At 31.6% G+C, this 18,083-nt stretch overlaps 1 protein-coding gene across 1 annotated transcript in view; it reads right to left on the reverse strand.

Moving 5' to 3' along the window:
- LOC108912160 (anoctamin-4-like) overlaps positions 1-7,798 on the reverse strand; it is a 32,024-nt gene extending 24,226 nt beyond the window's left edge. Inside the window, exons 1-2 of the mRNA XM_023455026.1 lie at positions 7,730-7,798; positions 888-1,156 (exon numbers count right to left, since the gene is read on the reverse strand). Coding sequence (XP_023310794.1) covers positions 888-1,156; positions 7,730-7,796 — 336 coding nt within the window. The 5' untranslated portion in view covers positions 7,797-7,798. The remainder of the gene's footprint in view (positions 1-887; positions 1,157-7,729) is intronic.
- Positions 7,799-18,083: the final 10,285 nt, after the last annotated feature.

Raw genomic sequence — 18,083 nt, forward strand, 5'->3', positions numbered from 1 at the left:
GCCATATGCCATACAACCCGAGAAGCAATTCAATTACTGCATGAGTCATTTCCTGGTCGTGTAATTTCCCGTTTTGATGATCAGGATTGACCGCCTAGATCAAGGGTCGGCAACTGGCGGACCGCGGTCCAGATCCGGACCGCGGAAGGTAAAATTCTGGACCGCCAAAAATTTTTTGAAAATATAAATTACTCAAATAAATTATTTAAAAAATATTTTTTTACGTTTGTGTGCCACCCTTATCATTTTTTCTAGTATTTTACAATTGTGACTGATTTGAGTTCTTAATGCTAATGAAAATAAAAAATTAATAAGAAATATGAATTTTTTTCTGGACCTCGTTAAAAAATTTCAAAAGTATCCGGACCCCACCTAAAATTACTTGCCGACTCCTGGCCTAGATCATGGGATTTAACGCCGTTTGACTTTTTTCTGGGTTTTTTTGAAGTCTGAGGTTTATGCCAACAAGCGCAGGACCACCCACATCTTCATGGAGGAAATTGAGCGCTGCATCAACGAAATTCAGCCGCATTTATGCAAAACGATCATAGAAAATTTCTACAAAAGAGTGCGCATGTGCCAACAAAGCCGTGGAGTCCATTTATCCGATATGTTATTGCGTACATAACCCTATACTATAGGTATACTTTATGAATCAATAAAAAATTTACAATTTTTAATTAAGCGTTTTCTGTGAATATATTATGAAATTTATTTTTAGATGTGCTTTTTCTTAAGAGTGTCCCTTCTTAGGCAACTTTCCTTGCTGCAAGATACTTCTGTTTCACACTTTGTAGAGAAGGAAGTGTCACAGATGACGTGACAAAAACAAATTACAACTAAAATGTATATTAAGGGACTCGTCTTCAATTCATCAATTAAATTACCTTTTCAAATGGCAGTGATCCTCTCCTATAAGTCCTCCGGCCGTTACTCTTGGGACACTCCTCGATCCCGTTCAAGTTGTATTCCTTTTCCTGGAGCAGAGACGACTTGGAGTACCGCGTGATGTTGTGGAGGGAATGGGACCGGCTCATATCCCCCGGGTTGTCGACGATGGTGCTGTTTACCTGAGGAGTGGGTTCCCTCTCGAAACGTACGCTGAGGGGTACGTTCAGGCTGCAGGTGCTCTCGTTGCTCGCCCGTCTCGAAGAACCTAAATTTACGGATGTTTCGATTACAGTTTTGTAATGTTTGTCATTCCTAATCGATTTTTGGATATTTATCGAGAAGTTAGTCAATTTTTTGCAAAGGAAATTTAGAAGGAATTTGAAAAGGGAAGAGCAAATTGAATTTTATGGGGCGTAATTAGGGAAACGAATAACGTACCTATAATTTTTCTGTACAGTAACTATTTTTCTCATTTTTTGCACTAATTTCATCATTAACTCAGCAAGAATTGTTTTTGATTGTTTATTTAGCTCGGAATAGAGATGTACCGGTGAAAACCGGGAAAAATTCGGGAAAAAACTTGTTTTTTCCATGTTTTTTATTTTGAAGCAAAAATTGAAGAAGCACGAAATAAAAACACTTATTACTGTGATGGAATAAACCTCAATAAGTACGATAATCTGAAAAAAATAACATTATTATACAAAAGTTGTTGCTTTTGATTTAATACGTGTATCTCAAATTTTTCCGAATTTTTTCCAATTTGTCTATTTAAAAAACATTCCTAGATCTTTGTCCTGCCTATTGGCCAAGTACTCTTCTGATTATACTCTAATTGAGTAGGTCAATACATGTTAGTACATAATCAACTAAATCATACTTTGTTAGCTCTACTGTGGCTTTAGTTTCAATTTTTAAATACTTAACATAAGTTTTTAATTCTAAGGTCCAGTCTTCTGTTCCTTATAGACCAATTAAATGACCCTATAAATCACAATTTTGGTCAACTTTTGAAATTTGAGGTATAGTAATAAAAAAAGTTTCTTATAAAAGTTGTAGAGTATAAAATTCTACATAAAAATGGTCTATTGACTCTTTCTTATACTATTAAAATTAACAGAGTTAGGGAGACTAGAAGTTAAGGGATGATTTGAGAAATTTAAAAAATCATAAGCAGAAAAATGGATGAATCTTTTTATTTTTTTTCAATCTACTCTAAAAAATGTTAACTACCTTTTCAGAGAAATAGATATATTTTTTAATTTTTAATAAAAAGTTATAACAATTTCACAAAGCGAACGTGATTTTTTATCTTTAACGTAAAACAAAATTTCGAAAGCAACTTTTCAATATTTTAAATAAACAATCGAATAGCATAGAAAAAAATTGTTTTAGTGTTAAATCATAAAAATTAACGATTAATAAATTGAAGTTGTTATAAATTTTTTATTAAAAATTAAAAATATATCTATTTCTCTGAAAAGAAAGTTTACATTTTTTAGAAAAAAAAAATATAAAATTCATTCATTTTTCTGCTTGTTATAATTTTTTTAAATTTCTGAAATCATCCCTTAACTTCTAGTCACCCTAACTCTGTTAATTTTAATAGTACACGAAAAAGTCAATAGACCATTTTTATGTAGAATTTTATGCTCTTTATAAAAATTCTTCTTTCTAGCTGTTACCCCTTTTGAGTTATCTTGAAAAACCCCTTTTTTTCACCCCTGGCCGTCGGTTGAAAAAAAAAATTACTTATTGCTATTATATACCTTAAATATCAAAAATTCAGGCAAGTTGACCAAATTGCGATTTAAACGCCCATTCAATTGGACTATTACATTGGGCATTGGTTATTATTAATATAATTTTGTTGTAGATTTTTCTTATAAATCGTATATAAAATACCTGCACCATATAAAGCCATATTAAGCTCTGAATCATTATATCTAGTATTATGTTCAATAGAAATGGCTTAATTTTGGTACCTATGAACCATACTTAATTCTTAATAATGAAGAATCAAAATTGTTTCTGACAATAGGAAAAAATGTAAAAAATTAATTAAATTAGCTGTATTAAGAGCCCCTAAACCAAATAACACCACTACAAATTTTTGTGCTTTTTTAAGGCAGATGCGAATTTCAAGACAAAACCATTGTAAGCCTTATATAGGGTGTCCCAAAAGTAACGCAGGTTTTGAATTGAGCGTCATTTTCTTTCCGAAGAGTTGGCAGCGTTGTGTAAGATCACATGTTATATTAAACACGTTACGGTTAAACAAAAAGGGGCGCCATACAACGGATGAGCGAGTACGGAAAGTATGTAGCTGAGACTGTGCTCAAATTACGTGAAATTTTCGGTAGAAGGAAAAGACTAGGTGCCAAATTTGATTTTGTCAAGAAAATCATCCTTAGACTTTAGGCATATTTCCATCTTAGTGGGTATGTGAGCAAGTAAAACTGTCGAATTTGAGGCAGAGACAATCCTAGGGTCATTCAACAACGACCCTGTATACCCAAAGAGTGACAGTGTGATGTGGATTTTACGCTGGTGGGATGATTGGTCCGTTCTTTTTTGAAAATGAGGCTGGAAACGCAGTGACTGTCAATGGAGAACGGTATCGACATACGCTACTGAACTTTTTGTGGTCTCATTTAGATGGCATGGACTTGAATGGCATTTGGTTCCACCTGCGGCAGGTGAAATAAACTTGCTACGCCAAAAATTTAATGGACGCCTCATCTTACGCCTCAAGTGAAGTGACTTGACCACCAAGATTATGCAATCTTGCGCCATGCGACTTTTCCTGTGACGATTCCTAAAGTTCAAGGTTTATTCTGCTCAAATGAATACTATTCTTGAATTAAAGGCAGAAATTCGGAGAGTTGTCAACGAAATTCAGCCGAAGGTATGCGAAAGCGTGATACAGAAAATTCTTAAAAGAAGTCGAGTATGCCAAATGAGTCGCTGATGACATGTCTTTCATATTTAATGGCAATGTCTACCCTTTGAAAAGACGTAAAAACTTTGCCAACTTTTTAATTAATAAAATCCTTTTTCTTCATATGAAATCCGGCGTTTCTTTTAGGACACCTAACACGATCCAACTCTCGTAAACAGATTGTACTCATGTCATGTATGCTTACTGTCTTTAGACTGCAATTTTCTTCTTTGGTAGCAGCTTCATTTGTTATGTAAAATAAAACTCCACATCATCAATAGAAAGTGGCGTAATTCCAAATAAAGATCCATTTTCCCTGAAGAAACAAAGAAAATCAACTTCTTCGCACCAGAATGCGATCAGAAGCTTTTGCAGTACCATGATGCTCTCTGCCTTTGATAATGTCAGTTGTTTTCAGTCAGTAGGGATTTGTTGGTGGCTTCGTTTCAAAACGACAGCGTTTTTGCCTTATTAGAAACGTAGACCAAATTTGGCACAGGTACCCTAACTCTCAGAAAATTGTTTCTCGCTCTTTTTAAATTACTGTTGTTTCACTTGTGTTTATTTATAGAATATAACCCATCTAATATTCAACAAGCACTACCTATGTAGATTTTATTCATTCATTTTATCATTTTAATGATATTTCCCTAAGGAAGTAATTTATATTTTTATTTCTACACGAACAATAATTTTGAATCACTGGAAATAAATAATATTCGCATACAGAATGTCCATGGATTGAGTGAACAAGAGGACAAATAGACCAAAAAGTGAAAGATACGAAAAATGGCATTCTTGATAAAAATTTTTACTTGTTCAGAAATTACGAATCACCACGACGAACTTCAATTTTGTTGCACAGGGTGGGTCAAAAACAGAAAAATGTTACTTTGCTTAAGAGTAAACATACCTTATTTTGCAAGATACGGAAAAAAGCCATTCTTGATGAAAGTTTTTGCTTGAAAAATGAATAAGAGTCAAACCACACTGTAATCACACATTGGAAGAGAGAGATGAAGCAAAAAGACTAGATTTTCGTTTGTGAAATTTATTTATTTATTTATTTAGTTTATTTTGCTTATATGACATTACATGAATGTATAGCAATGGTCAATGTGATGGACAAATGACCAATATGTTTCTATGGGTCTGTTTATGCTACTCCAATATCAAATAATATTGAAATGCTAAAAGGCACAATTACCCAGGCAGTCCGTTCAATATCCCAGAAAGAAATCTGAAATTCCTTCAGATATCTAAAGAAACAATTATAGAAAAATATGTTCAATATGGGGGTGGTGTTTTTGAGTTTTGATATCTTGTTGATATATTGTTGTAATTATTTTCGTATTATTTAAAAATTACACTAGAATAAGACATGTTTTAGTTTTGTACTTTGTTCCCTGTACAAAAAATTAAATTTTTGATTACGTGACTCTTATTCATTTTTTGAGCAAAAACTTTCATCAAAAATGGCTTTTTTGTATCTTACAAAATAAGGTATGTTTACTCTTACGCAAAATAACATTTCTGTGTTTTTGACCCACCCAGTACAACAAAATTGAAGTTCGTCATGGTGATTCATATTTTCTATACAAGCAAAAACTTATGAGGAATGCCTTTTTTTCATATGTTTCACTTTTTGGTCTATTTGCGCTCTTGTAAACTCAATAAATACATAATATTGAGTACAACGTACAGCTAGCATTACAAAATAATTTTTATGGAAAAGAAAAAACTTTGTTCCCAAAATTCATTTATAATAGATATAAGTATATAAGTACGTAAGGAACCGATCTTTAGCACTTTAGTTAGTACAACCTGAAATATCTCAAAAAAAATGGTATCGGAAATTACTAAAAGCAACTCACGAAGCTATCCCTTGTTAGTAAAAAAAAAATATGGCATATTCGTACATAAAACAATAAAAAACTGTAGATAAATACCGAATTTGAATGAAATCGCTTTAATCATTTTTTTGTAATTAGAAAAAAACACTGTTGTTTTTTTAATTTAATCCAAGATATGGATCTTGAAGTCAAAGTACCTCAGTCAAGCACCCTGTTAGATTTTGATCCCATATTAATTCAAGATCTAATTCTACCTCTATTCCATCCTGTATGAATTATAATAGTATTCAGTTAAATAATCTTGAGGTTACCAAAGGTGCCATAATAAATACAATTAAGAGAATGGAGGGTAATTTTACAATGGGACCTGATTTAAACCTGCATTTTTAATAAAAGACTGTAAAACAATTTTCGCAAAACCTTTAAAAACCATATTCAATTCTAGGTATAATTACATATATATAAAGAATATCCACAAGTATGGAAAGAGTCGCGAATACGCTCCGTTTATAAAAAAGGTACCAAGAACGACATAACTAACTATCAGCCTATAGTAATTTCTCAAAAATCCTAGAAATAATTTTACACAATCGGCTTTATTTTCATATTGAAAAATCGATATCTCCGTACCAACATGGATTTATGAGTGGTCGTTCAACTACCTCAAATCTAGTTCAGAAAATCCAATTTATTGCTGAAGCTTTGGATGCAGGAAGTCAGGTTGATATTGTCTATACCGATTTTTCTAAAGCTTTCGATCAGCTTGATAACTTATTAACATTGAAATTGGAGTCATATGGTATATCACCTGCTCTATTATCTCTGTTTAAATCCTAATTTAGTAATAGGTACCAATTTGTGCAATATCGAGGCTTTCAATCATGTAAATTCCATCAATCTTCAGGAGTTCCGCAAGGGTCAATCCTGGGAGCACTGTTATTTATTATTTTTATTAATGACTTAATTGGATGCCTCGATGTCAACTATTTACTCTATGTGGACGACCTGAAGTTGTTCTTGGAAGTTAAATCCTCTAATGATTGTACTAGATTACAAGATAATCTTGACAGATTTTGCGTAATTCTAAGGACTTTCAGTCATTGTATGTAGCATTTGTGCAAGCTTGAATATGCATCGGTTGTTTGAAGTCCCATTTATAATATTCAATTAGAGAATGTACAACAGTGATTTTTAAAGACTATTCATTTTATTAGTTATGGATTTTATCCTCCTCGTGGTACACCTCAAGATTTATTGCTTTCTTATTTTAATTTTAATAGTCTCTGTCGTAGGCGAATTATGTTTTCAATTATATTCCTTTTTAAAATCATAAATAACACGTTAAATGCAGACTCGTTAGTCTCAAGGATTTTATTTCATGTTCTTAGACTTAATTCTAGATTTCGCTCCTTTTTACAGTTACCCACACCTCGTACCAATTTACTAATAGCAACTCCCCTATATCAAATGATTTCCAATTACCAAAAGTATGAAGATCGACTTGAGATATTTTTTCATTCTACGAATGACATAAAAAAATTGTTTGTCTAGCAAATGTAATCCTTATCTTGTAATTGTTAGTTAGCTTATTTATTTTATTTGTCTGTTATTGCTTATACTTAAGTTCTTTGTCTGGATTTTATATTTTATATTTTGATTGCTCTATGTTATGTAGTATTTATATTTTTATATATAGTTTGTATTTTTCTTTTAATATTTAGTTAAGGTTTTCTGTTTTACCTTATCCGGTAATTGGGACTTTGTACCGTTGGATATTGTAACTTCTAAATAAATAAATAAATAACAAATGTTAGAATGTAGGTAGGTACTAATATTTTTTTCTTCTGACACTTTGAGCAATATTTATTTTACAACTAAAGAATGAATAGAGGTATATATTATTTAAAAATTTTGTTTGTTTTATCATTATTATTTGACCAAAAAATCACTGAGGATATCGTAGTTGGCTTAAATAGGGGCTGCCAAATTATTGTCTCCTAACAATTCTTAGCGAATAATAATAAGGTTAAAAATTTCAACTCACCGTTAGATTTCGGCGTAAGTTCTGACTCTATGAACAAAGAATTCAGGTCTCTGTGATTGCTGTCCATCTTCGTATCGCTAGACAACTTCAACTTGAATAAAGTCATCAAGTATAAATTAAAAAACCACGTCTATGACAAAAACAGCACAAAACACAAATAGTAAACTACTCGCTACGTTCAAAATTAAATGTTATCTATAGCGTCATTGTTAAAATCGAAAAAAGTAAACTGTTGTTTTGTCTCGAAAGTTTTTTTCAAAATCCGTTTATTAAGTTGGCATGCTGTCCCGTTCTTTCGAGCCGACCAACTATCCGCAATTGATATGTCCATCAGATCCTTATCGACAAAGAGTACCTTTAATATTTTATAGAGAAATGCCATAGAAACGATAATATACACATAAAAAATCAATTTTAACCTATATATTTCCGACAGACAGGAGATAATGGCGGTTTAACGCCGGTTTGTCGTCTCTCTCTTCCTAATCAAAAAATGGTAATCAAAATGTATTGTAGTATTTATAAGGTTATTATTTTATTATCCTTGTTCTAAAGAAGCATTAAGCAACCATTGAATATTAACGGAAGTTTTGTTTAACGATCATTGCAGTTGATGTTGATAAAACGTTATGCAGCTTTCTGAGCTATCAAATATATCAGAAACTACAAATAGTGTCAATAAAATTAAGCAAAATATTATTAAAAGTCAAATGTTCTAGGTATCTAAAATATGTCTAGTCCCTACTTAGATTTCTAGTATCGAAGAACATTGTTTGATTTCAATTGAAATGATTTTTTAGAAAAAAAAAATTAATTTGTTTGAATTAAGTCACTTTACAAGAAAATAAAAATACGAAAGCTGAAAATACATGATTTAAATAAACTAATGGTATTGTGGTATAGCCCGGTCAAAATAGACATTTCAAATAAAGAAAATTCCGACAGAGCTAAATTTTGGTGAAGACCTTGGGTACACTATTAGAAATAAAGTGTCAAAAGTCCCCATCGATCCCATGTGTGCTAAAAAAGTTATTCGTTGTCAAACGTCAAAATTTGAGGTTTTTTGGATTTTTTTCGAAAACGGTATGTTTTATCAAAAAAGTAGCCCTGACAAAAATTGTAGATCTCAAAATTATCTACTGAGAACTATCAGGTTTAACCTTGTTCCTTACTACCGATTTAATTGTACACATTAAAAATCAGTAGGTATTTTGATAAGGAAAATATATTCTTCAGTAATTTGAGGTATTTTTTAATATACGCCTGGATTCGTACAACTAATTATACATATATTTAATTAAATTATAGTGGTTATGTCTCTTCACTATATTGAGGTAACATTATTTTATTGTTTTTATATTTTTTTAGTTCTGTTCTTCTTACTGATTAATTTATAACAACGTCACTGATGTGCGGTAGAGGTACAGCGATTAGTATCTAACGATTATTGTTATTAAATATTGCAATAATCTATAAAGTTGTTCTTCAGGATCAACTAGTCAATTTTTAATAGTTATCTGTGTATAAAATATAACACACTGAGTAAAATATTACTTAATATGCTCTCATTCACTAAAATTTCTAATCGTATTTTGTTTTTGTAAAGTGTTTTTTGATACAACGTATACACTTCGAGTGGGGGTTCCCCTGAACACGAATCTAAAATTACTTTCTTTTTAATCAAGTACATAGTCGAGCTATAATTATTTTTCTAAAATACACCTTAATTCTTGTACTTATACGCCGCCACTGAGCCGCATAAACCGGGGCAACCGGAAATCGTGTGTAAAGTTGTATTAGTGCACTATCAACTTTGCCAGTTGTTTTTAAATCGATCTACATTGTGGGCTGTGGAATGAAAAATAATTTAGTAAAACATATTGCATTTGTATAACTTAGCAAGGGGTTATTTTAAAGTCACCAAATATTTTTGATATCACTGTTATCGAAGCGCTGAACAATAAAAACAAAAAATTCTATCCATTCTAAAAAAAACACAACAATTTTTACATGATTTATTAAATATTAACTAATATTGGTACAACAAAACTAATTAAAAATAATTTTGTTATTACAGATTCATTTAATATTACGACTTGCTATTTTAAAGTCACCATATCTTTTTTGTAAATGTGGACCAAGCGCCGAACACTTAAAAACCGCTGTTATGTTGCGGTATGCCTTTGAAGGCGGATAAGCCGGCTGTCCTCGCACCTGACATATAACAGGAATGGCCGAAAACTACACTGTTTCATTTGGTTACAGCTTTGTTTAATCTTCGACTTTATCAGTTTGGGTAAGGTTGTACATAAAGTGCTTGTAAGTGGTGTAATATTAGTATATAATTTTATAAAGTTATTTATTTCAGTTTTCAGTGACGATAGAGTAATAGTGTGTTTTAATTTCAAGTTTTTGTACATTATGAAAAAGCACGTATACAAATCAAGAAAGAGTCGATTTGGTTAGGTCCTACTTTTTATCAGGAGCAAAGAAGACGATATCAGATAGATTACGCCGACTTATAGTACCGTATAAGAATATTCTTGCCAGATTGGTTCAACATTTAAGAGACTATGGGATCTTTGAGCCAGTTTGAAACACAGCGGAAGAGGATCCTGGTACCAGGACTCAAAGATTTGTCACAAAATCTTAAGTGTTAAGTTATAAAAATCAGGAGAGTAAACAAATTATATATTTATTTTTGTGTATTTCATTTATCATTATTGATTACTGCTTGATTTTGCCGCTATAGTTTATCTTATTTAAACTTTGGGAATAACCTTTCCCTTAAAAATAAGATTTGACAACAATGCACAGCCCAGTTCCCAATTGTGCATGCTCTGCGAGTAAAGCGCGCCGTAGTTTGAAACTACACTAGCTTGTCCAGCGGTGGGATAAGAAAATTACGAAAAGAAGGATAAAAATAATTTATTTTCAAGACAAATTTTGAAAAAATAAACTATTGATACACATTTTTAAAGGTCAAAGGAAGCCTCTGTAAAAATATGACCACCTATATATTGTTGTATGGTATAATTTATGTCACGATAATTTTCTTCATTTATTTCCGCTATATTCGCATTTTCATCGTCTGTTGGACGTCCGGAGAATAAACTAGCACAATTTTCATGGTCAGGAGCAAATTTTACGACAAACTAACACTTAAGAGGTGTCGTTAGCGGAACTAAATCCGTCAAATTCCGTTTAACTTGACCTACCAAGAAATTATTAACAGATTAATAAAAAAATTTCACGGTAATCATCCCGGTGCAATTTTATACAAAGCCAGCTTTCTTTTGAATGCACCTATGACAGTTACATTAACAACTATGTCGGCCGAAGAGGGTATATTTGAGTCATTTTGCGTTGCAATTTAATTGTAAGTGGCCAAAAGAGAAATCTGAAAATGCATCACTTTACAATAGTTTTTTATGTTTTAATTACGCATTGTTGGTTATTAACTCTTGTGTGCACCTTTACGCCACTGATATATTTAGACAGTTTAAAAAAAACATGAAGTTACCACCAGCTTTTGTGAAATCCTAGACCTCTAGCTTCCCATCTATAACTATTGTTAATTTTTTTCCGAGCATTTTTTTATTCAAACCGTCTTTAATTCTAATACGATTATAGTAATCATATGTATATGAGAACAATACTTAGGGCATGTTACTAAACTCGGTTTATAAGAAATTTTGAACAATACACCCACGTCGACGTAAACATAATGTCCATATTCCCAAAACCTACAGATTTTTAATAACAGGTAATGGAAACATAATAAAAGGTCAACAGAGAACTGAACTAAATATAGACTCAAACTGGGCTAAGATGTCTTGAATTATTGATAAAATTATGTGGGCAGACATGGCTGGGGTTTACCTTTAAAATTTAATGAGGCGCTTGAGTCAGTTTAACATGTAGACCTCGGGAATGCCCCAGTTTAATGTTTCATGAAAAAAAACATACTAGGTACCTCTCTATCACAATATTAGACCAAGCAAATTAAATTTTTACTCGAAAAAAGTCCTATCCGCTAGATTATTGTAAAATTGTCTAAAGTAACATAATACAAGACATCTCTCGTCTCGTGAGTCAAACACTTTTATTAGCTAACTTTTCTATTTAATCAAATAAGTGAGAAAAACAGTTTTTTCACTTTGCAGGGAAAACCATCAATTTTAGCGAAAAGTGACTCTTATAGGGAGTAAAATTATCTACAAAATGAGACTAGTTAAATTAAAATCGGTTAAGAAACAAAAAAGTTATTGCAAAAAAACAAGAAAAGTGCCCATTTTTTCATTTGTTTATAACTATCGCATTTATTGTTAAAATTTTATAAAACCTATGACAAGTTGAGGGTTTTGTCATACTTTAAAAGTGTGCCAAAAGTGGGCGCTGTAGGTGCAATAGTTTTCGCACAATTCTATTTGTTTATAGCGGAGGCTCCAAAAGTTATGAACTTTAAGCCTCTGTACAGGCGTTAATTTTCAACCAAACATGATTCTGAAAGCGTCATTGTAATCTTAAAGACGTAATTAAGCGACCTATTAAAAAATATCACCGTTTTTTTGACATTAACATTCTCAAATTGTGCATTAAAAAACCGTGCGTTTTTCGCTTATAAACAATTTGAATAACATTGTTGCTATTTATGCTATCTCACCGAAAATAGATGCAATGGATAGCTGGCAAAAAAATACAGTTTTAAAATAAAAAAAGTACCCTCTACGACCAACAGGAGCCAAGATAAGAATTTTTTTTTAAAAATTCGTAGCGCAATTGTTTATAAACATTAAGACTTGAATTTTTCGCAAAATAAAGTTTACGACGTAAACTACGATTTCCCGTGAATTGCATTGAAAAATGTGGAAAATTAACGACTCACGAGCCCTTTAAAGAGAAGGTACTCGCTAAGTAAACTGTCCGGCGGCCGGCGGCGTGGTGGTGGGGGAAGCTCGTCCAAGCGGTAGCGCTGGCGAGAAAAGTTAAATCCAAAGTTTAAATAGGTGCGCGCTCTAAATTTTGCTATATCTCGGCTTCTATTCATCGTAGAAACTTATTTTTTTTTTAAACTGGGGTAGCTCGACGAAAAAATAACAATGGGCATATTTACGAATTCGTAGAATAGCCCTGAACCCCAGAAAAAATGCATCTTTTATACTTAATTTTTTTTAATTTACAAAAATGTCACAAAAATTATTGTTAAACGAAATATTAATTAAAATTTCAATTTCGGAATTATTTTACTATTATTAAATAAATAAATGAAGCTATCGTTCATTTAAAAAGTTATTTTTTTTACATATTAAGGCAAAGTAAACTTGTTTTTTCAATATTTTGTTAGCTATTTAATTACGATTTAAATGTAAAATTAAAGTAAAAATTCACAAATTATTTTCAAATTATTATTTATTGTTAAAAGATTTAAAAAAGAATAAAAAGCATTTGAATTTATTGCAAAATTCTCAAAATTAAAAAATATTAATAAAAATAATGCGGTCGATAAAATTACAATTTTAACTCCTTGAAATTTTAATATATAAAGTTTTTTTATTATATTAATTATAAATTAAAAAAAAAATTGCAACATCAAAATTAATTCAAAAAATATTAATCACAACCATTTTCAATAATAGATATAAATAATGCAATATAATACAATTTAAAATTTAAAATTTTTTCTATTTTTATGAGAAATAATAATTTGAAAATAATTTATGAATTTTTACTTTAATTTTACATTTAAATCGTAATTAAATAGCTAACAAAATATTGAAAAAACAAGTTTACTTTGCCTTAATATGTAAAAAAAATAACTTTTTAAATGAACGATAGCTTCATTTATTTATTTAATAATAGTAAAATAATTCCGAAATTGAAATTTTAATTAATATTTCGTTTAACAATAATTTTTGTGACATTTTTGTAAATTAAAAAAAATTAATTATAAAAGATGCATTTTTTCTGGGGTTCAGGGCTATTCTACGAATTCGTAAATATGCCCATTGTTATTTTTTCGTCGAGCTACCCCAGTTTAAAAAAAAAAAGTTTCTACGATGAATAGGATTTCACTTTTTTCGCGCGCGCGACTCGATTGGACGAGCTTCCCCCATCATCACGCCGGACAGTTTACTTAGCGAGTACCTTCTCTTTAAAGGGCTCGTGAGTCGTTAATTTTCCACATTTTTCAATGCAATTCACGGGAAATCGTAGTTTACGTCGTAAACTTTATTTTGCGAAAAATTCAAGTCTTAATATTTATAAACAATTGCGCTACGATTTTTTAAAAAAAGATTCTTATCTTGGCTCCTGTTGGTCGTAGAGGGTACTTTTTTTATTTTAAAACTGTATTTTTTTGCCAGCTATCCATTGCATCTATTTTCGGTGAGATAGCATAAATAGCAACAATGTTATTCAAATTGTTTATAAGCGAAAAACGCACGGTTTTTTAATGCACAATTTGAGAATGTTAATGTCAAAAAAACGGTGATATTTTTTAATAGGTCGCTTAATTGCGTCTTTAAGATTACAATGACGCTTTCAGAATCATGTTTGATTGAAAATTAACGTCTGTACAGAGGCTTAAAGTTCATAACTTTTGGAGCCTCCGCTATAAACAAATAGAATTGTGCGAAAACTATTGCACCTACAGCGCCCACTTTTGGCACACTTTTAAAGTATGACAAAACCCTCAACTTGTCATAGGTTTTATAAAATTTTAACAATAAATGCGATAGTTATAAACAAATTAAAAAATGGGCACTTTTCTTGTTTTTTTGCAATAACTTTTTTGTTTATTAACCGATTTTAATTTAACAAGTCTCATTTTGTAGATAATTTTACTCCCTATAAGCTGTCTGAGAGTCACTTTTCGCTAAAATTGATGGTTTTCCCTGCAAAGTGAAAAAACTGTTTTCCTCACTTATTTGTTTAAATAGAAAAGTTAGCTAATAAAAGTTTTTTACTCACGAGACGAGAGATGTCTTGTATTATGTTCCTCTAGACAATTTTACAATAATCTAGCGGATAGGACTTTTTTCGAGTTTCTCTTTTATTTTCGCTAATTTTCCTGGTGTATATGTGATTCAGAAAAGGTCAATTTAAGTTAAAAAACGATTTTACTTCGGAATTCGTCAATTCGGATTCAGGAAACTTCTGTTATGTTTCAGAAAGTAGGTAATTCAAAACACATCAACTTACTTCAAGATATTTATTTTGTATGTAAGAATCTGTCACGGCCTTATGTTAAATTTACAAAAAATACCACCTGGAAACAAAAAATATGGTGATATAGGAAAAAAAATGTATGAAAGATAGTGTATTTTCCTGTGGCGCATAAACGGCGAAGTTAATCTAAAAAAATCATAAAAGTCAATAAAACGGTTTTTCGCTAATAAAAAAAAACTTGAACTCCAATCGAAAAAAGTTAAATGAGAAAGTTGTAGCTATTACAAAAACCTATCGATTCGTATTTTTAAATACATCGATTACTATATTACTTTTCGAGATGTATCGAAAAAACCGTCAAAAATCGACATTTTTTTGTTTTTGCTGTATCTCTTGCAAATTAAGGTTTTGAAACCTGTTACTTGCTGTAAATGTAGCCCTCGGCAAGCAAAAAAATAACCTGTTTTAAAATTAAAAACTATTAAAAAATTTTCGAGTTATATCGACTTTTCGAAAAAAAGGTCATCTCGAAAATCGGCTCTTCTTGCTCGAAGAATAGTCGTAGAGGAACGAATCAGGGCTCATTTTTTTCCATAACAGTTGTACTTTCATGGTAAAAAAGAGTGATACACAATCTTTCTCAGAATTTTTTTCCTATATCACCATATTTTTGTTTCCAGATGGTATTTTTTGTAAGCTCTTCTACCTATTGATTGGACTATCAGCCGTAACTCTGAAATTAATGCCTGGGCGACAGTAGAACGTTTTATTAACAACAGTATATTTGTAAAACAATATGTTTATTTTATACGTATAAAAATATAATAGGCGGATGTCTATAATACTGACTATGTTGCCTCTAAGTTCTTAACTTTCAAATCGTCACAAGTACTTATCCCTGCAAGTGACCAAAGTCGACGTGCGATCGCATTCTTAAGGAGAACGCGTCGAAACCTAGACGATTTTCAGTAGGATATGGACTTTAGGGAATCTGACGCGGCCCTCAAACTTCGCGACTGGAAATAGGGGTCATTTTCGAAGTTTCTTCTCTGGCGGACGATGATGTCGGCCTCGAGCGTACTCTGACTGCAATATCTTGGTTGTCGGAACTGTTTTCGGCTGTAGCGCAGCTTAACGTTTGCATTGGAACCCGGAGCGAAATTTGAGGTTACTCGCAGTATTCATGCTACATATGGATTCTCTGAAAACATAAATAAATAGGTAATCCGTTTATTTATATTAAAAACAATATAGATATACAGGGTGTTCTGAAAATTCAGGGCCTGATAGAATTTCAAAAAATATTGCAATTTGTTCCTATGAACAATGGGCGTATCTTTGTCCGTTTTCAAGATACAAGGTGTTGAAAATAATTTTTTAGAATCTAGTTTCGGTCCTATCTTTCACAAAATTCGACCGAATGAACTGAAATTTCTGTTATGTGGAGTTCCTGGGGATGCTAAATGCTCTGGAGTTATTAACTTTTGTCTATGTCATACAGGGCGTTCAGTTCAGTACTCCGCGGGAACATTTTAGGTCCTAACTTTTTTGAGGTTAAACTTTTTGCCCCTTTTGTCACTTGCTGTTATGGAAAATTTTATTCTAAACAAAAAAGGTGCTCTTGTAAGAAGTGCTAAACTTTGGCCGTTTTCGAGAAAAACCAGGTATAGTGCGCCAATGTCAAGCAGTATTTTTTTTATAAAAAGGGGGTGACCCCTGTCCAGTTGAACACCACTGGTTGAACCTTTAGGGCTCGTATTTTAGGGAATACAAGGTCTACTATCATACATTATTTGTACCAAATTTTATTGAGATCGGTTAATAGATTCCGGAGATACAAATAAAAAGTCAATTTCACCACCTTGTATCTCTAAAACGAAGCCGTTCCAGACCTATGTTTATAAGGCAAACACCTACTATTTTAAAGAGATCTATCTGTCCTCGAAGTTTTCTGCGTAAAATTCGGACCACCCTGTATATGATAATACAATTTTTAATTGATATTTTCAATACATGTTAAAAATAAAATATTTTCTAAAGATTCAGACAACACACTGACATTATTCTATTGCCTTTCTGACTCAAGAAACTTATAGTTTGGCTATCTAAAAGTGGTAATGTTTATATCCTTTCGTTAAATGTTAACCTTTTCGATTTACTAAATCGTCGGATTAAAGCAACCTCTACCCCACCTCTACTTCCACTCACGCTACATCCACTACATATCTAAACTTATTATTAGAAAATGGAAAAGTTGATACGATCTTACAAAACTTATACTCGTATTAACCCGTTTTTTGTGTTATAAATAATGGAGTACACTCTATTTTGTTATTTCAGTGTGCATTGAATGAAATTTTAATTTTCTTATTAATTAGTCCCCACGTAGCCCATTTTTTGCTATAGGAATATAAATTCATGAAATGGAAAATAATAATATATTTTCCCTTAATTTTGATATCGTGAGCAATTTCGACTATTATGATTATGACGAAATATATTATTCATGTGATAATTTCAATCATAATTTTATATCGCCACAGTTTTTACTTATATAACTAGGTACTTACATTCGATTATAGTATCGCTTGATTACAGGGTACAGGGTGTACTTAAATTATACAGGATGGGCCACCAGTAACGCCTCGGTCGCTAGTGACCAAACGGCAAATGTTACAGAAACCTGTTTAGGTGGGTATGTGTAGGTTGATTACGGCTACATTTTAAAAATATTTTGAAATATACAGGGTGTCCAGGAAAAGCGTACCATATCAAAGTTATGTTTTTTTAAATGGAACACCCTGTATTTTACTGCATTTTTGAAAGCACCGTAAAAAAATAGGTGAACTTTATTAAAGGTTCTGCATACCTAGGACTTATTGTTTGTGAGATATTTCAATTTTAGTGAAAATGCAGGCTTAGCGTAGAAATTTAATATTAGCAATAAAACAATTATTTTAAGGAAGCAGCTTTGGGGGGTCTACTTTAGATCCTTGAAGTTATAAATTGTTATATTTGTCGTCGCTTACTATTATACAGGGTGTACAAAAAACTGCTGACTACTTCTCTCAACTTTAAACAGCAATAACTTGGTTATTTTAAATGGAACACCCAGTATATTTTTACTTTGGAAGTTGAGAAATTTAAAACTCTTTCAAACTGTGTATAGGTTCCCTATACCTAT

The sequence above is a fragment of the Anoplophora glabripennis genome, unplaced genomic scaffold, assembly GCF_000390285.2.
Source record: "Anoplophora glabripennis isolate ALB-LARVAE unplaced genomic scaffold, Agla_2.0 scaffold514, whole genome shotgun sequence".
NCBI lineage: Eukaryota > Metazoa > Arthropoda > Insecta > Coleoptera > Cerambycidae > Anoplophora > Anoplophora glabripennis.